The 20,348-nt window shown below is 41.7% G+C and overlaps 1 protein-coding gene across 4 annotated transcripts in view; it reads right to left on the reverse strand.

Moving 5' to 3' along the window:
• Positions 1 to 20,348, reverse strand: part of SYT1 (synaptotagmin 1) — a 361,032-nt gene that overhangs the window by 97,955 nt on the left and 242,729 nt on the right. For all 4 annotated transcript variants that reach the window (XM_030002786.2, XM_030002785.2, XM_030002787.2 and 1 more), the window contains one exon: positions 983 to 1,167. In XM_030002786.2, coding sequence (XP_029858646.1) covers positions 983 to 1,167 — 185 coding nt within the window. The remainder of the gene's footprint in view (positions 1 to 982; positions 1,168 to 20,348) is intronic.

A 20,348-nucleotide genomic window follows, 5' to 3' on the forward strand; every position in this document is an offset into this window, starting at 1 on the left:
CAGTCTTTATCTTTACAGTTATTGCTCCTACTGAAGAGGTTTTGCAAAGCAATTCTCTAAATTTCTTCAGCACTTTCGGTTTGAAAAATATAGCCCTTTGTCTTCTTAGCTTAGGAAACTAGGCAATGCAGTGAGGACACATGGATACTTCACATTTGTTTCCCCATTCTTCTGCTTATTCTCAACAGTTTGCTCCAGGAAGGACAATACTAAAACCCTGCTAAAAAAAGCTTTATTTTCTTTCAGGAACATATTAGTCAATTCTATGGCCCAGAGGATTAGGTCCTGCAACCTTCTGCTTCTCTTGCATGAAGCAGATCTGAAGGACAAATTTTTCTGCCCTTATGAAAATGATGCTGCTCAAAGGGCATTATGCTAATCTTTTCCTCCAAGTTACTCAGCTGAGTTACAGCTGGAAGTATGGCCTGTTATCTTTAATCTCCTCCTCTCTAGTACAAAATGAATTCTCCCAACATCATTGTATTGAATGCCCCTGTGCTCTTCCTTTTTGGTTGTTTTCCCTTGTTTCTATGCTTCTCATTTTTTTCTTCTATGCTGTTGTTTCTCTGCTGAACTTTTGCTTTTGTGTAAAAAGAGATTTAGAGTTCAGAGCTACTTTTGTGTATCATGTAAGCTCAGAAATACTGCTGGAAAGACACACAAACACTGTACTAGGTCCTGGTCAAAGTCTTGAAAAAGGACAGTGAAAATTGGGCACATTTGCTTCATTTTTGGGACAACTGATTCTCTCAATAAACTTGACCCTTCCAGATGAGTTATTATATGCCTGCTCATTTTTTTTTAGCAGAGCAGGGAAATTGGCTGACTGCTTTCTCAGTAATGCCACGCCCAGATTCATCTTTTGTGATACCACCGAGAAGATGCTGCCAGTCAGTCCCCTCTTCACAGAGCCACTACTGAGGCAACAAGCAGAAACCTTCAAATGCAACTCAAGAGTTCAAGAAAAGGAGAGGTACTTTACCTGGTCTTTCATGGTTTTCCCTAAATCTTTAACATCTTTCATGTTAATAGCATTCTTCCCTCCCTTCTCCTTTCCCTTCTTCTTGTTCTTCTTTTTGAACAAGCATTTCTTACAGAGACAAAAGCAGCAGGTAAGGATTAATAGGACTGCAACTATGGCTATGGCTATTAAGGCCCAAGGTGGCACTGGAAGAGAAAAAGAAACACACAAAAAGAAGGTGGTAATCCGTTAGTAGGGTTAAAACATTTCTCTCACAGCTAAGCCCTTTTCAACAAAAATGCCTTGCAGAAATACCTGAAATCCTTTCTAAAATATCCTGTCATCATTTGTATATTTCTCTCAACTGAGCATTTACACACACACAATGCCAATTTAACACATCTATCTGCTTACATGCCTGGTGACACATATCAAACTCATTTGCAGCTATTTTGATTTATCTAACATCTGAAAACAGTATGTCCAAAATATTTACACTTGTGAATTGCAAATCTGTAAAATGCTCAGCACATTTAGGCAATTACTTGCTTCTTTCTTTAATCACTTCCCCAACCCACCTGGCATTGTGGCTGAATTGGGTGGAACCGATGGGGAATTTCCCTTTTCTGGAACGGCACCTGATCCAAGCAGTCAGTTTTAATGAACAGCCCTTCTCTGCCCGCTGCTGTACTTGACAGACTCACAGACTCCTCGCAATAGATGCAGGTCAAGGTCACCAGTACAGACTGACCAAGGACAAAGAACTGCCCAATCCAACGGCATCTGCCCTATTTGTCATTGTGCCTTAACACTAGCAAAGTTTCAGTACACAGCTATATTCTCACCTATACCTTCCTATAAAGAAAAGCGTATGTTCCATTTATTCATTCAGTCCAGGATGCTGGACATGGCTGAAGCATGAATAAATAACAGAGAACACTTACTATGATAAAATGGTCTTGTTAAAGATCAGAACTTTTGGAAAAAAGGAATTAAGATGACACTTAAACACAAGTAGTCTGGAAGGGAATTATCTTCATACAAATCAGCTTTAATGACCACTGATCCCCACATTTAACCAGAACACCTGACAAAACTTTAAATCTTGTAAACTGTCATTTTCTAAAAATCTCAAAATGCACTCAGTCTATCAGGTCCGCAAGATACTCTCTCAGTGCATTACCTAAAGGTCTCTAATATGATACAGAGCAAAACTGAAGAGTGAATTAAATTTGACATGTTGACGTCAGTGAATCACAAAAGGGAATGGACAGTATAAATAGAGAAAATTAATTGCTTAAAGGAGCTAAGCAGAGTGTGAAGCATGGTCACAGGAACTTCCACTACAAATTACCAGTTCAGGAAGAGGACAGAGCACCTACACTTTCCTTACTCTAAATTTAATGACCATTTTTTCTAACTTTTATTCATATGTCCTTGGTGACAGATACAAAAATAATGCCGGAGAATAGTTAAACAAGAATTTTCGTAATACTTTTGTGCCTCCAAATGTTCATTAAATGCAGCTGCTATAAGAGGGAAACTGTACCATATGTAGAACAAATGAGAACTGATTACTAAACAAATGAATGTTAAAAGATAAACAGTGAACAGATTAACAGCTGTTTATGGGATGTATTTTATGGAGTCAGCAACAGGAATTCTGCAGTTAAGGTTGCATTAGATCTGCACTTATCGCAACTTAAAATCTTTATTTCATGCATTAATGATTTCGTTTTGCCTTCAAATCTGGTGTGGTAACACTTTATAGCACAACTGACTCGCCCATAAATTTTATTTTTTTTCATCCAGCACTCACAAATGTAAAACCATCACCTTTCATAGGCAATGTGCGCTCTTCTCAAATTCTAAACTTCACGTGTGTACTTAGTCTGTTAAGACACTTAGCATTTGAAACGGTATTTACATAACACTATGCTTTATATCTAAGCTAATCTACAGGACTTATGTCAATATGAAATGAATGCTGTGCCCAAATTTATCAGCTATTTGTTGTGCTGCCTTGTCAGCAGTGCTTGAAGCATGATGCCAGCAAATATGGGGAGCAGCAAGAATATGGGATGGGGTTCTGCCAGCAGGATGGCACCGTGGGAGGACAGAGAAGAGGGACACATCAAATGTGGGTAAGCTGGGAGAACCAAGGCATTGAGGAGACAGGGAATGTGGGTGTTAATAGGCTATATACATATGCATCCTAGAGATGAAAAAGCTTGTGTAGGTAGTGAAGTCAGGTGCCTTTGTGCTGAAACTGTTGTGTGAAGTGGTATTCTGGCACTGCTGCCTCCGTTCTCTGGAGCATGAACAATGTAGGGTGCCTTGGGGAGTGTTTGAAGCACTTGCAGATACCTCAGCTTCTTTTTTATAATGCATTGTCTGCTCTCATCTGTTTGTAATTTAATTTCACCCAATAGCTCTTGTGATGCAATTAAATGATCATCAAATTAATATCTGAGACACCAAGAATTATGCAGAATTCCTTATTTATCTCTTCAAAGAAAATACACTTCCTTTTTTATTAAACAAAGCATAAGCAATAAAGGAAAAAATTTGGGGTAACCCAAAAGCTGGACATTTCCAAAACAACTTCAACATTCAAGTCTGAAAAAGCAAAAAGGAATGGATTTTTTTTCCCAGTAAAAGTATACTATCTCTGTCAACGAGATGGCTCACCTGAAGGCTGCCATTGACAGAGATTGCCCACCCGGTGGATGTAAATGTTAGATTTAAGACAAGTGAAACATACAGTTATCACTAGCTTTGAAGCGGTGATTATTTCCTTTCAAAAGCATTATTTAAATAATTTTAAATGTTAATCATTTTACATAATACAGACAAGATTTTCCAAAATTACTAAAGACTTTGAGAGTTTCCATATCTGTGCTCTCCAATTCATGATACTGCCAGAGGAGCTTGAATTCCAGAAAAAGATAAGTTTTTAAAAATTAGTTTTCTATAAAGTCATCTCAGGGTGGACAGGCCAGAATGAAATGACTTTAGTCACTAGTCGCTTCAGAAGACTCAAGTCTACAGCCTTTAATTTTTCAGCCTTTTTACCATCTGTGAATAATATGTATAAAAACCCTGCCCACAGTATAGAACTTCCTTGTTTTTCCACAGTGGCTCACTTTGGAGATTCATATTGGTTAATTCCAGTTGGACTTTGCCCACAGTTAGGCAAAATTTTCACAGAATTTCATTTTTCCAGCATTTAAATGGACAACAAAGGGAATCTACAGTATGAAGACCACCTCCATCTATATTAAACAAGTTTGATCAGGTTCAGTAGCACAGTTTGAAACCTCAGGAGGTCTTTGGACATGATCCATTGAGCAAAAGACCTCTGTGGCAGATGAAGCAGCGTGGGTGACATGAAAAACGCAGATCCTGACCAAGTGACTGAGGTGTCAGGGAGCCAGAAGCTTCTTGTACAACTTGCCTTACCCAGTGCCTGCACAAGGGGGTGCTTTGAAACAAGGAATACTTACCTATGTGATCAAGGAAAAGCTATTGGTTTAAGGATAATTAATATGTGTGTAAACTTTCTGGTATTTCAGTGCTATTTTCTTGGTTCTGCTACTGTGGGAAAATACAGAATACTTATTTTGAAGAAGCTGTCATGAATCGCTACATGATTTGGTGATTCTACGAGGCTCTTAAAGACAAATCTATAGGAGGGGATCTGCTGAGTAGCATAGTTAGTAAATAAGGTCTTGAATAAGTCTTATTGATCCAATCCAAACAGGGTATGCTCTAGGACTTCACTCAGAAATGCAGGAATGAAGCCTATCTGTAAAAGGAGAGTGTAGAGAAAATGAAGCGCATGGCTTACTCCTGAGCGATAGCAGGGCACTGAAAAGAGTAAGCTCTAGGATTGTGTTGATAATCGAGGCATTCTGGGTACTGATTTTGCATCCTTTGCTCATGTTGAACATCAGTCAGAAATGGATGCAGCTAATGGAGTTGTGAGCTCTTTCATCCCTCTCTGTTGTTTCCTTCCACTAATGCCAGCCAGGGTTGTGTGCATGTTGTGGGTCATTTGATGCATTTGTAGAATTTCACAAATACAGCAGCTATGATGCACTTATCATTGTAGTTTGGGCTTAGGAGTGCATTTCTGAGGCGCACCTCCAGACCATACCCATAGACCATGCTTGGACTCACGTTATGCGGCGATCTGGGAGGACACGATGGACCGAATGGGAATATTCGCTCCCAGAGCTCACCTAACGGTGCTCCCAGTGCAAAAGGCACTTGCCTCATGGGAGCAAACCTAAATTGAAGTATTACCCCCACAAAGTTTGCAGTGTGCGGCTGGGTCCTCAGGACCGATTGCTTTACTCCATTGATTTGCTTCTACTGCGCTGCACTAAATATAGCTTGTGTCCCAACCTGTCATTTAATGTTGTTCCACTGAATATGCTAGATTCAAAGCAAAGGGTGTATTACTGAGTTATTCAATTTACGAGCTACAAATTATGTCCTTTGTATAAAGATATCCTTACTTGGCCTTACACAAAATGCTTGGAGAGGTACAGGCCTTGGGTCTAAAACTGACATTCCCGTTAGACGATCTAAAATTATCAAATGCCTTGGAGGACATTTGACTCCAGAGGAAAGACAGTAAGTGGGAAGTCACAAAACGTGTAACAGCATCGAAGTGCTACAGTCTGTAAAAGAGAAAAAAATTCCTTCATCCTAATAATTTTCTTCCCTTTCTGTGTGCAATGTCAGAGGAAACTGTATTAACTTAGAACCCAAAGAGAGGGAAGGTCAAGGAAGAAGTGAAGAGAGGAGCTGAATTAAAAAGTGAAGACTTCCATACCAAAAATGCTGTCCAACAACAACTCCCAATTAAGCAATTAAGCAGCCCCATTTAAACTGTGACAGCAAAGGACTATCAGATGATGGCAGCTTCCATATTATTCTGCAAAGGAGGCCCATGGCATGTCAGAATTGATAAATATTAATAATCCATGTTTCAGAGGGGCCATGATACTCAACAGGAAGCTGCAACCGCCAAATAGTTATATGTGAAGCACATTGCATTAGTCTAAAGCCCTGGTAGCCTGAACATGAGGTACTGGCAGTTTTCATTTACTAAACCATAGTTTTACCTTAGCTTTTTGCACTTACAGCTTCTAATCAGGAAGCAAACCCCATATATAGCGATATTCAGACTTTCTATATAGAAACTCCCCAGGGGCCAAGTTCTGGGAGTCTATTTGACTTTCATTAGAAGTAACTTAAAGAAAAAGAAAATGCACTGACAGCAAGGACCCAGGTAATAGATACCACTATTCACAGCAGAAGGAATACAAAGGTGAGCAATGCAAAGAAAAGCAAATACTGATACATGGTAAAATGACTTGTAAAAGAGGAAGATAAAAACTGCAAATACATACTTACAAATACCGATGATTTAAATACTAGCCTTCAGGCTTATACAGCTACGTTTCCACCCCAAACACTCTTATGTATAATCTCTTGCTTTAATAGCATGTTTGCAAAATATTATTTTCACCTTCTTACATTTACCACAGATTTTTTATGTGGTTCAAGTTAATGATGCTACCTTTGACTCATCACTAGAAAGAACCATTACTAAATACCTTAACAAATGCTCTCATGCTGACATTTCCCACCCCTTCTCTATTTTTTGAGCATGTGCAGTTGCATAAGACCATCTCTATGAATACTTTATGAAAGTTACTGAAGCTTTAACAGAGATAAGAGCTGTGTGTTTTGACAGTGAAAGTTCCCCGCATGCAAAACAGTCTGTCAAAGTGCACTGATCACATGGGTTTCACTCATTGAATATACTCCTGCCTATAGCTTCTTTGTTAGACATTATCATGCAAAATTATGCAAAATTTGTATGACTGAACATTCCAGTCTTTGCAAATAGACTGACATTGAATTTAGTGGTAATCCTAGGTATGGCTACAAATTTAGCCAAGGTGCTTGGGCTGCTTCAGAATCTGGTGTGCCTACTGTATGCTCCCAAAGCTCCAAGTCAAAATGCATAAAATGACTAAAATATTTACCTGAAGGCAAACTCGCACCTGCTACTGTAATTTGCAGGTCATTTATGTTTATTATTGCTGGTATTAGTTCACCTTTTAGGGCATGTGATACGTTCTCTGTCATGCTAAAACACATCTATCCAACAGTGTATCTTCTTTCCGCAGAGCAGAACTATTTCTGTCTCTGTTGCTCTCTCTCTCTCCTTTTCAACATGTTTTGCTCCTGCTCAGTCCCATCGGCTCCTCTGCCCCTCGTCTCTCGAGACACATGGGGGACAAAGCAAGGCAGGGGAGTTTCCAGGTGAGATGGGATGGTGAGGTGGCCAGAGTGAGGAAGGGAAGCTGCTGAGATGTCTCCTTGTTGAAGGAAGTACCTCAGAGAGATCGCAAAGGCCTTCAAGCTCAGAAGTCAGGTTTCATCCATATAAATGGATGAACGACAAATCCATTATCAAATTATCAAATGCCTTGGAGGACATTTGACTCCAGAGGAAAGACAGTAAGTGGGAAGTCACAAAACGTGTAACAGCATCGAAGTGCTACAGTCTGTAAAAGAGAAAAAAATTCCTTCATCCTAATAATTTTCTTCCCTTTCTGTGTGCAATGTCAGAGGAAACTGTATTAACTTAGAACCCAAAGAGAGGGAAGGTCAAGGAAGAAGTGAAAACGAAACAGCTCCTCTGTTAACCAGCCCATTCCCGCTGAATCAAAATGAAACAGAATATGAGCAGAAGAGCGTTAACACAGATCTCCTCTCTGCCGGCTGTGTCTCTGTCGGTCGGGGCTGCTCTCTCGGGCTCGTTTTCAGCTCAGCCACTGTTGCGCAGCCTCCTTGGTGGCCACAGGGCTCCTTGGGAAGGTCCCTCCTGTGGTCTCCGGCAGCTGGCTGCCCTTCCCAGCAGCGCCGTGCTTCTGCAGGGCTGCCGGCTCTCCTCTCACCCTCTCACAGCTCCCAGCCCTCCTGCCTGCTCCTGCCTCCCCCTTCCTCCAGCAAATACAGCCATTTCTTCCACCGCCCGCTATGAAAGCATGATATTCCTCCACTTGGCATGCAGCGGCCCGGAGGAGGAACCAGCCGCCCAGCTCCCTGCTGCACAGCGTGTCTCTTGTGAAGGACCGCACCGCTGGCTAGCGCGACAGATAAAACAGCCTCCCCTTTCCGGCAAAACCTCTAGGTCTCTTACTACAGAAAACAGCATAGGGAAGGGAAAGACTTCAGTGGAAGACGCTTTCTAATCAGGTAGATAATATTTTTAGACTGCTGCTTCCTATCAGTTCATATATCTGCTGCCATAAAGCTTTTAAAATAAAATAAATGAATTCAGGCTCTAGATAATTGCCAGAGAAAGCACTGGGCACACTGAGCAGCTGGGGAAGATGAAGAAAGCTGGAGCCTCCAACCAGACCTGGAAGCCAGACAGGTTTGCTGAAGGCTTTCCAAAAACTGTATGTACCAACACCAGCTGAGGCCAAATACTTTCCTGAGAAGGGACAAAACAACCCATGGGGCTAATATTCGACTCTGACAAACAAATCTGTAGAAGCTTGAGATGACTGCTTTCCATCATGTGGACCACTGTATTTTGTGGTTAAAATACATTTCACTTTTCCTGTGACATATACAATATGTTACACTTCAAACTTGGATTGATAGTCTGCAGGAAAAAAAAAACCAGTAAAAAAAAAGTTGTGCAACTCTCTCTGACTCAGAACTGGAATTTTCAAAGGAACAAAATACTCCAGTTGTATCAATCCCAGGACTCAGAAATCAAGACAGTAAGACTCAAAAGTAATGAAATTGATGGGAAAAAAATTAATTATGCCTATATATATATTTGATTTTCTTAGCTGATTTAATTCATTGTATGCAATGAACACTGGTTTTTTTAATCTCCTTCTCAGTTTTTGAACACTTGGAAATGTTATTTGTGTCACATTTTCAAGGTTTGCCCTGCAAATATGAGGGCCAGCATTGTATTTCAATTTTCAAAACAGTAACCACATTTCTTGCGTATCAGAATTGGTCATGCACAGCACATGTTGAATGTTGTGAGTTCTAAAACTAGGTAAAAACTCCATTGCCAAGGAAGGAAAAGTTAACTTGGCACATATTTTTAATAAAATATTATGCAGGGGTAAAGTCCTTTAAAAAAAGTAACTCATTTGTGATTTCTGACAAGATGGACTTATAGAAACCATATCTGTCTGTAAGCCAATCATCTGTTAACATACATAAACTTAACACAGGATGCTATTACATGATGGCTTGGGGTTTAAAGGAGAACAGCTACTATTAAAAGAATTAACAACCGTTGGAGTAATACACTAAGTTCCCACTGAAAGTAATAACCAGTTTTATTCCTTACTGAGATTTAATATTCATTTAGAAGGCCTCAGATAAAAATGGCTCATATATAGCACTTTCATCAGCAGGTCACAAAGTGTCTTATAAAGGAGGTAGGTAATAATATCTGAACTGCAGGGATGCAGACATTAATACATACAGAATAAAATGACTTTGGTTAGCATCATATAGAAGACACCGTGGGACCATTGGTCTACATTACTGCCTGGTGCGGTGCGCAGGAAACAACAGGGGCTTCATTCACCGCGAGCACGTTTCCAGGACCACGAGTCCCTGCTACGTCTTTGCCAGTAGCAAAGTTCATGTCAGCTGCGGGTCCTAGGCACGCTCCCCGCAGGTGTAGGGAGCTAAGTGCTAGAGGATGCCACGTGCATGTTGCAAGCAAGTGCACCAGACAGCAGCCTGGAGCGCAGTGTCCACCTCAGATCCCACCAGAGGAACCACCTCAAGCACCACCCTGGGGTGCGTGCACGCTGCGTGGCTCCGGGTACTATAGAGGCGACACAATCTCACACCCAGAAGGAACCTCTGCGGCACACTAACTCAATAGCATCGAGCGCCCGGTGTGACACCGGAGCCGAGCGCCCATCAGAGGTGCCCTGGGTCCCAGCGCCAGGCCCCTCGAGGCTGTAAACTTTCCGACACATCTCACTGGCACCTCAGCTACTGCAGCACCAGGACCCTCGCTCAGCCCTTAGGGCACCTCCTTCACTCTGCTTCTTCTCAAGCAGCAAGTCAGAGGACCGCTTCCAGATTTTCTGCATGGCCGTTTCATACAAAACAGTCATGCTGCTGAAAAGGACTGAAACACGGCACTTCCTACCCTGGTGTGGAACAGTTACTGTCAGCAGGGTAATTACTGTCCCACGGAGAGCGTAATGACATGCCGTGCTCTGAAAATGTTCCAGGCTTGCAGAGCGTTTGGGACCATAAAGCTTAATTTTGTTTATCACTATAGATCTGTAGCATAAACAAAGAGACTTAAGTTTCATTTGTCATGATGTGCTACCATGGTGGGTTGACCCTGGCTGGATGCCAGGTGCCCACCCAAGCTGCTCTATCACTTCCCTCCTCAGCTGGACAGGGGGGAGAAAATATAACGAAAGGCTCCTGGGTCGAGATACGGACAGGGAGAGATCACTCACCAATTACCATCACGGGCAAAACAGACTCGACTTGGGGAAATTAGTTTAATTTACTACCAATCAAATCAGAGCAGGATCATGAGAAATAAAACCAAATCTTAAAAAACCTTCCCTCCACCCCTCCCTTCTTCCCAGGCTCAACTTCACTCCCAAATTCTCTCCCTCCTCCCCCCAGCAGTGCAGGGGGACGGGGAATGGGGGTTGGGGTCAGTTCATCACACGTTGTCTCTGCTGCTCCTTCCTCCTCAGGGGGAGGACTTCTCACTCTTCCCCTGCTCCAGCGTGGGGTCCCTCCCACAGGAGACAGTCCTCCATGAACTTCTCCAGCATGGGTCCTTCCCATGGGCTGCAGTTCTTCACAAACTGCTCCAGTGTGGGTCCCCCGCGGGGTCACAAGTCCTGCCAGAAAACCTGCTTTACCATGGACCTCCCTGGGCTGCAGGGGGACAGCCTGCCTCACCATGGTCTTCATCACGGGCTGCAGGGGAATCTCTGCTCCGGCACCTGGAGCATCTCCTCCTCCTTCTGCACTGACCTGGGGGTCTGCACGGCTGGGGCTCTTACATATTCTCACTCCTCTCCCCGGCTGCAGGTTCTGTGCCACAGCAACTTTTTTTTCCCTTCTTAAATACGTTCTCCCAGAGGCACTACCACCATCACTGATGAGCTCGGCCTTGGCCGGCGGCGGGTCCGTCTCGGAGCCGGCTGGCATGGGCTCTGTCGGACGTGGGGGAAGCTGCCAGCAGCTTCTCACAGAAGCCACCCCTGTAGCCCCCCCGCCACCAAAACCTTGCCACGCAAACCCAATACAGCTACTTTGATAATAATTTTTCACTTCTTTAAATTTAAAGCCTTAAAAATGATATTTTTTTCCCTCCTGACTCCTGCCATTTTATTATCCAGCCAGCAATATTGTAACCAGAATCCATATACTCAGACAAAGCACTGAATTATGGGATAGCACAGAGTAAACAGAATTTATTCCTCATACACACCAAATGGATGAAGCTACCCATTGAAACAGCCCTGCTGTTCCTCAGGTTTGTTGCCACTTTAGATTTTCATTTCCCACCTTATTAAAAAATTTGGTAATTCTCAGAGACATTTACTGTCTCTCCATGTGAAATAAAGCCAAATGTAAAAATGTAAACTATTTCTACCTTGTAAATAATCAAATTCTTTCTGTCTGTAAAAAGTATGACACCATTTCCCCCAGGACTTGATCTTTTGCCTTTATCCATTACACAGCCCAATAGAGCCATATCGCTCACTTTGACCAGATACTAAGCAGGTTCATATATCTGCTTTTATCCAGCCCTTGAAAAGGCCTGGGATGAACCTGTTTTTCCCCCTCTGATAGGTAAGATAAAGACAGTTTAAAAGACTCATCTACAGAATAGAACGTAATATATATATGTGTTATATCTGCCATCCCCTTACTAAAGAAACAGATGTATTCTACAGTTAAGAATTGTGGGAATAGTTAATTTCTAAAACTGATTAATACTTTCAGACATTAAAGCCTTTGTTGGTGTTTTTCATTATTTTTAATCGCTTCAACAGGAAAGCATTCGCATACTTAAGTACGGTAAGCAGTGAGAGAGGCTAATTTCTAATAGGTTTGGGAACTTTTTCATATCTTCAATGTCCAGAATGATTTAAAAAAAAATTAATTGCATAGCTGTAGTAGTGATAAATCAATTATAAAAACAATCAAGGAGCAAACCAAAAACAATCTCCTTCTTCCAGCTAGAATTAAAGCTTTGCGTTTAGATTTTTATGGTACGTTAGGCCAATTGCAGTACGTAGGCAGTAATTGCTCACATGAGAAGCCATATTTCTTTTTGTGACAGGAATGTATCTGTAAAAGCACATTTCTTTTGCTGGGCAATAGTGTATACTCAGTGAAATCAACTGAGTATCTGCATTTCTTGATCTGTTATTTTAAGTGTACAGATATAACTTTGAACAAGATTCTTTCATTAAATATTATCATTATTAATAGACACCCATTTGTGTGTGGGTAGTGCCTAAAGGCACCGACTCAGAAGAAATGCCTCACCAGATCAGACATTGCACACAGATGAAATAAAAAGACGGTCTCGCCTGAGAGGCTTTACAGCGTAAGGTCCCAAGCCTGTGTGGTGGGTACGTGCCCATTTTGGTCTAACTGACTGCTCACAAGAGCTGTGCCCTTGTCCAACCATCAGCCTACGAGAATGCACCAGGCTTGTACACTACCAGATCCAGTCTGTTCCAGCACATCGCCTACCACTCCCTTGTGCTCAACCCTTGCTAAATACCCCTTCTATCACCTCAACAAGATCCTCTTAGGATCCTGCCCACCTAGGACATGAATGCCCTCTTTCTACAGGGAGCCCAGCCAGCCAGCCTGACACCTCCAAATCTCACCAGTGGCCAAGGTTATGGCCAAGACTGGGCCCTGAAACAAAGAACACAGAAAACCAAGAGACTCTTTTTGTCCGGGACCCTCCAAAAGTAGTGCCTGAGCTGACTGCGTCATTGAGGCAATAGCAGTTACGCCCAGACAAACCAGATTTCAACCATGGCTCGCTCTGGTGTTCCATGTGACAGCTTTTAACAGGAACGCCCCAAATAAAAATTTGGTACATTCAAAAATTCTTCAGGCCACACAGTCTTGTCTATTATTTGCATGAATGGTTGTATGGCAAGCACTTTCATGCTGAACCCTCAGCGTGAGATGATATTCCCTATCCCTAGTCACCACGACTGAAACATCCCACACGGTCCGTCACCTTTGTTTCTCGGGTGTCTGTAACACCAAGAATGGCCCTATAATACTTAAGTGCAGCTGCTGGCAGGCACAACCAGCATGAGCCACGTGCATGTTCACAGAGATTGTCAGTAAGATAAACTTTGTTGGTCCAGTGTCCTCGCAAATCTGGATGCAAGTGGATGCTAGGATTGCTAGGTAATCCTGGTCTTGGTGCATGGCCAGCAACGCCTGACCGGGTGCACCGTACACAGGCACGGGCTCATGCCATGTGTCAGCTGTAGAGTGCAGCAGAGCAGGGTGCAGGCGTTGAGACTGTGCTATTCCACCCCTGGCTGGCTCTGCTCACCTCGGTGGGACTAAGCGAGGCTGGTTGTGGCTGTATGTGTGCTTTTTTCCAAGGGACCTCAAATTGTGTATTGATTCAGTTGTGCAGGGGTATGCGGGAGAGCATTCCTGGCAGGCACCTCTGTCCTTGATGTGGCACTCTGCTCAGCTCAGGAAAACCGTCCATGCTGCAGGTGTTTTGAGAATGTTGTGTGGGTGACGCTAGTTCATGGAATTGGGGGCATAATGGTGTGGGCTCTGCTGCACTGGTATATGATGCATGCCTGGCAGGCCAGGGCAGCTAGACGAGCTGTTCTGCAGTGTGTGGTCTGCCACACTGCCTGGGGGATGTGTGCTGAAGGACTGAATGGTCCCAAACTTGCCCCAGGCATTCAAACTGAAACGTTTCCATGACCTCTATCTATTGAGCAGAGGTGCTGGTCAGGATATTTATACCAGCTTTGCAAATTTCAAGGGAGTAGGTACCAACAGCCCAGCTATCCCAAGCCTCATCCCAGTGCTGGGATGGAAAGAGAGCCGTTCCCATGGCGCACGCCTTACCTCTGCCTCAACAAGCACCACAAAAGATAACTCCCCTCGCTTCTTCCCTGCCAAGACAAACTTCCCAAGAAAGCACCACTGGCGTGAATGTGCACAACAGCTTTTGCAGAATTCTGCTCTGCTCTGCCAGCACACGGCTGTCAATATGAAGATGTGTATCAGAAGATATTATAAAGATAGAGTTTTGTGGAATCTGTATGTTATTAGATGCTTGCACTGCTAATACAGAAAAAAGACATTTAATTTGATTATTCACTGACTGTATACAACTCAAATCCCTTGAACAAAATGTTGTTTTCATCTGCTATTTAAAAAAATAGCAGGCTTTGACCTTTCTCATTTTAAGCATTCAGTTTTATTTTAAAAGACTGAAGCAAAGAATCCAAATACAGGTTGTGCCCTTGCCTTGTATTTCAACCTCCTTTATTCTCCAAGAAACTATCAAGGCTGCAACCCACATATCAGTAGTGGCCTTTGTAGGAAGAAATCTATTTTCAAGGTACGGTTAAGGTTAATAGCAATGTTGCTCTTCTTTTTCAGAAGCTCATTTAGCAGCACTATTATGATGAGGATGATGATGATTGATTACTAACTTCTGCCTTTTTGCACAAAAAGCACCATTCCTGATTGGCTAAATGTAAGTGCTGTAATGGTCATTAACTTTGTTGCAGGAACCACTGCCAAAGTGATAAATAGATTTGGTTTACATTAGCTACCAGCCTAAAAGCATCATTTGACCTCATTAATAGATCTAATCAAATCTGGAGTTATGTTCCCTAAGAAGGAAGACTATCTTTTTTAGGACAAGAACTCGGAGGCTTTTTTCTGGTCTCCATAAATATAAAAGTTGAAATTTTGTTCCACTGAGGTAAGGTCAATTCTCTCCAAAATGCTTTGTGCAAATGCTAGGCACTCAAGTTTTCCTTACCTCTTGTTCAGTCTGGACGAAGTTAAAACTGCTCCTAGGTGGCATTAAAAGCTGCCCGTACAAGATCAGGGAAGGTGTGTTTCTTGGAAAAGTGACCAGTTTGCTGAAGGAACCAAGAACACAACCTTTGCATATACATGCCTGGAACTTCATGTTAGTATGTTGAAATTTACATCAAAATTATATGGTTGATGTACAGATATAGCTCTTCAGGTCTGTGGAATGAAAAAGCTGCAGACTGCATTTGATCTCTTGATCCACATTTTCTACCTGCTACCTGCAAATTGTTTCTTGTTTCCTTCATCTTTACTTCTGTAAGGTACAAGTATAACACACTCCTCACTGTTGTTGTGCTTCTTACTTTGCCTAACTAGCAATGTTAGAAGGTATTAATTTAGCATGCCTGGAACATGTTTTCTCTCATGTTGTGCTTCAGTCTTCTGCTAATAAGCCTGAATAATTAATTTACATGAGCTCTAGTCAGGCCCTATATTCAGCTGGGCCATGAGTGTGTGTTACAGCTGTAACCCAAAGTTGATAGTTTTAGTTTAGGGGATAATGTGGATCTGAAAGGAGCCTGGAAAGGACTATTTTAAAAGCACACATATCACCCTGAAGGACAGCACAAAATGTTCTTGTACGGTGTGGATTAATACAGGCAGTTTGTCCCAATGCTTTCTGTGTCCTGTTAATCTTATTGCCTATCAGCAAAAGCAACTACTATCAGTTTGTCTCTTAAGACAGCAACTCTCCCTAAAAATCTCATCTAGTACTTTTATCTCCCTTTTTTTAAACCTGACATAAAGTAGAGGTGAAGTATGACTCTGCAAGCTTTGGGACAGAGGAGAAACCATGAAAAAGAAGACTCTTTTCATTAACTTCTGTATTTTATTTGGTGATTGTTGCTTATTCTAAAATTTAGCAACGTTGAGAATGGGAACCAGAAATCTGTTCTCCCCTCTCATTTTGGCCTATAGTTTGAATTATTTCCTACACAATGCCATGACTTCAGCATGAGTTAGAAGTGCTGTCATACATTACAGCTTCTAGCTTGATGAAGGAATTTAAGTCTCTCCATTTCCTGGAGAAGCACTCCAACTTTCGGATTAATATATAAGAAGTGGCAAGGTGTGCTACCAGTGTAGTATCAGAAGACCCAGCCTCGTTCTACTCCTATCCCCATTCCCCCAAAAGAAGGGCTGTAGGCATCTGTCCCTTGAAGGGGAATTTTAATTCCCCAGTGTTAAGCAGACAGGTGGACCAGTCTGCTGCTCTGAGATATGTGCTAAGGGTTTCAGATGAAAACCCTCCATTTTAAACTCCTGTATCTGGCTTGCTGCTGGACAGCCAGCCTGGGAGGCTTTTCATCCTTCTGAGACCCCTTCACTCCCAGCTGTGCTGAGTTTGAAGTCCAGCTCTTTAACACTGAATGCAGGCTGCAAGCTTTTCCCAAATTGTGTCAGTCATTTTTCCTGGATATGACAGAAAGTAATAAATCCCCTCTCTCAGTACCAGAGTCCACCTTTGATTATCTGCAGTAGGTGTCAGTTTTGCCTTATGCTGCCCAAATGAAAAAGACACATTCTAGGCACTTACATCCCTTATGGGAACTAACTGTACGAACTCAATTCACAGAAAGAGCATCCTTTTCCTCCATCTCCTTCTGTAGTGTCCTATTGACACTGAGTGCGCTCAGCACAGATTGATCCTACAGGCACGTCCAGGCCAGACTTTCTCCACTAAGTGAAGCATTCCTGTAAGGGCATATTGCAAACCCAGTGCTGAAATGTTACCGGCTTCTATTCATTGGGAACAGAACAGGAAACGGAACCTTGTGCCAGCTCTGAAAATCAATCATTAGACATTCTTGTTTGACTTTGCTGCAGTAAATAGTCATCACAGTCTGACTCAAAAGTTCTATACTAGACTTGGATCTATAGTCCTCTGGTTGACACCACTTCATGTTCATTGCTCTTTATCTTTGAATTGCTTTCTGAATGATGTTTTGCTAATTGGCGTAGCCAGAGAAAAGTATTATTTTCCTTTTGAAGAAGGAAAGCCAGGAGAGGATGACCTGTGACTTGCTTTCAGGATCACAAAGAATGTCACTAAAACTTCAGAGTGGTCAGTCTAACCCCATACCCCATGTACGCTTCTCTCCTGAGACTGGCCTATTTCTACTCTAGTAATATTTTGCTCCAGTATTTACAGCCAACCTTAGCAGCTGCTCTACATGGACACATTTTCTTATTGTTATTATAACAACCACTGCATCCCCTCATTGCTTAAAAGTGCATCCCACTTAGTAAAATCATTTAATTAAACCCCGTTCTTCTCATTGGATTAACTTCACTGCTACTGATCAAAAAGGCTGAAAAAATGATCAAATCTTAAAATTAAAAGTACACAGCAGAGTTCTTGCTTCTGTCTCTATATAAATACAATCAGATTTGAAGTGATTAACCCCAGGTTTGGCCAGAATAGGGAAATAAAAATTAAAAAGGGAACACTCTAACTAAGCATAGGAAAAATAATCACTTCTGGAGTTAGAAGTTAGTCTGCTGAAATCAATGGCCATGGTCCTGATGACTTCTGTCCAGCGAGGTTTCTGTCCCAGGTTCCCAATTCCTCTTGCAAGTACTCTGCCATTAACTAAAGAAGCAGCTGTGCTCTCTCCTAACAAGAACTTTGCAATAGCTAATCAACAATTCTTTCAAACCTGCAGCATCACCAGTAATGAACAATTAATCCTCCATCTCCTCAGAACCGACTTAAGCTCAGAACAGAAAGGGAGAGGCAGCAAAAGAAAATGGGCTCTGTGAAGCATGAAGAAATAAAAATGAAAAGATCATAAAGAAAACAAACATTAAGGGTAGAAGAGCAATCAATAAAGTCCAAAGCTTGCAACGATTGTCTTGGAAAATAAGTACTCTAAAGGAATTTAAATATGTATAAATGGAATTCTCAGAAAGATTTATGTAAGAGTGAATTAATTCTTCCGCACAATTTCCTTTTTTCTTCCCTTGCATGATTGTCTCTTAGGCTACTTCACTTTCTGCATATGCTGCCACACGACAATAACAACACATTCATCTCTAAGATATATATGGTCTTCCACAGTGATTATTCCAGCAAGCAAAAGGTTAAAACATTTAAATGAATGCAAATGAGATAGTGCTTTGTTATTGGCTGAAAGTGCCTCAAAACAGACTAACAGTGATACACAGATGCAACTTTGCATCTGCAGTCTAATTAAAACTAATCTAATTAAATATGGTGCATCTGTAAAGCAGCTTGGGCGCTGCAGAGAACACACAGAATTCCTTTTATAGTTGGAAAGAGCTTCCAAGAGCCACTGTGTCTGCCATTCCACTTTATTTGGAACCACTTTAATAGCAGGTGAGTAATCAGCAAATAAATCCGCTGTAGCTGCTTTGGAATTGTTCATTCACAGAAGCAGAAGCAGTGATAATGTATCCACAGATACATTACAACAGCAATGGAGGCCACATCGACTGGGGGAGGTAATGTCATTTCATTAGGCAAAATGATACAGTTGGAAAAAAGAAAAAAGCTTGAAGCCGTAAGTCATCCTTCAACCTCACTTATTGAGGTAGAACTCAACTACAAAAAAACACTTTTGCAGATGTGTTACGTTACTGACGTGAGGTGTCCACAGCAAAATCAGGCATGATCAAAACCTTGTCTTGTCGAGGGATTTCTTTTAAAATATTACAGAAGCCCTTTTTTTTCATGGCAAATAAACATTCCACAGACATTGTATTCAGTATGAAAACTTATTGCTCTCAGTAGAAATTCTGCCATAAGCTATTCTAGCCCTAAGAACTGAAATGGCCACGAGGTAATAAAGTAATGTGTATAATAATCTACCCAGCAAACAGTCTACAGGTCGTGAGACTAATGTAAAAGAATAAATTCCAGTGTTTTATCTTTTTTCTTTCCCTCTCAAAAATTCAGGTAAGAAACCTTATGTTAGAAAACTGTCTATAGTCTGAACTGTTTTGAAACACTTGCAGCATAAAATAACTGTTTATAGAAAGCCAAAGATACAAAGGTCCAGTGCTTGGCAGGAGTCTGAATCCATGCAGGGTAAGGAGGCTCTCCAGATCTCATTGTTTTTCTTCTTTCTCCCTTTTCTTAAGCCTCACCAGATTGCTAAAATGTTGAATGCCAATACGTCCCTGACTCTGTGGGACAGGCATGGCTCTATATTCCTGGGATATTCTCTACATCAGGCCACACTTTGTGTTAGAGCAGATTCACGGAATGAGAGCATGCAAGAACTATACTGTAGATATGACACTCTCCTAGAAGGCCAGCAAATTGACTCTTCCTACCGTTTTACATGAAATGTTCACTGTATAAAAAATTGAAATAGGTTTGAGAGTAGAGCTCTGGAGACTTCCTTTTTCTTAGTTATTACTCTAACCAGTGAGCTATTAACCCCACATAAGCCAGAAGCTAAGCCACTTCTCCCACAGAACAACGTTCCCGAGTCCCTGGGTCTCCCACGGAGGATTTCTGTATCAGCCTCAGTGAGAGGGATGAGTAATGCATTCTCCATGCAGTCTAACCTATAGCCCATAGGCTCTCTCTCTTCTCTATGGGGTGAGATACCTGGATTTAAACTTGTTCAGGCTGAGTAATGTGCAAGCCATGTTCTTACTCCTCTCATGAAAGCGCCTTAGCAACTATCCTTATTACAAAATAAAATCGGTGACAACGCTATCAGCATTTCCCTTTCCTTGTTTAGCCTCACTGTAGTCCCACTAGTTCCAAGAATGAAAACACAACCTCCAGGCAAAAGAGCAATAGCCAAGACAGATAAAACCCATAGTGAAAACTGGATCTGCTGTTTGAAAAAATGTACATAGAGAGCTCTGTTATCAAAAAGAAATCATAAATGATGAAAATTCCCCAAATTGTCCCATTAAAGTAATTTTCTTTGCTGTCTGATGTTTCTAGACAAGTAGAGCTCCAATTTGAGTCCCTTCAGTTGTAAATAGTTCCATTAATTTCAGCAAAACTATGCTGAACAATGTTTGTAGGATTATGTCTTGAGGTGAACTTACTAATACACAGGAAAAAAACATTGCATGTTTTTGGTAGCATTCCTTTAACCTAGGAAAGGTGAGTGTGGTGATTCATATAAGAGGGATATTTTGGTAAGGCATAACTAATTTTCAAATGAAATGTCAGTCTGAATTTGCTAATCAAATAGTCATTTTCATGGTATTTTTC

The sequence above is a fragment of the Aquila chrysaetos genome, chromosome 26 (assembly GCF_900496995.4).
Source record: "Aquila chrysaetos chrysaetos chromosome 26, bAquChr1.4, whole genome shotgun sequence".
Lineage (NCBI taxonomy): Eukaryota > Metazoa > Chordata > Aves > Accipitriformes > Accipitridae > Aquila > Aquila chrysaetos.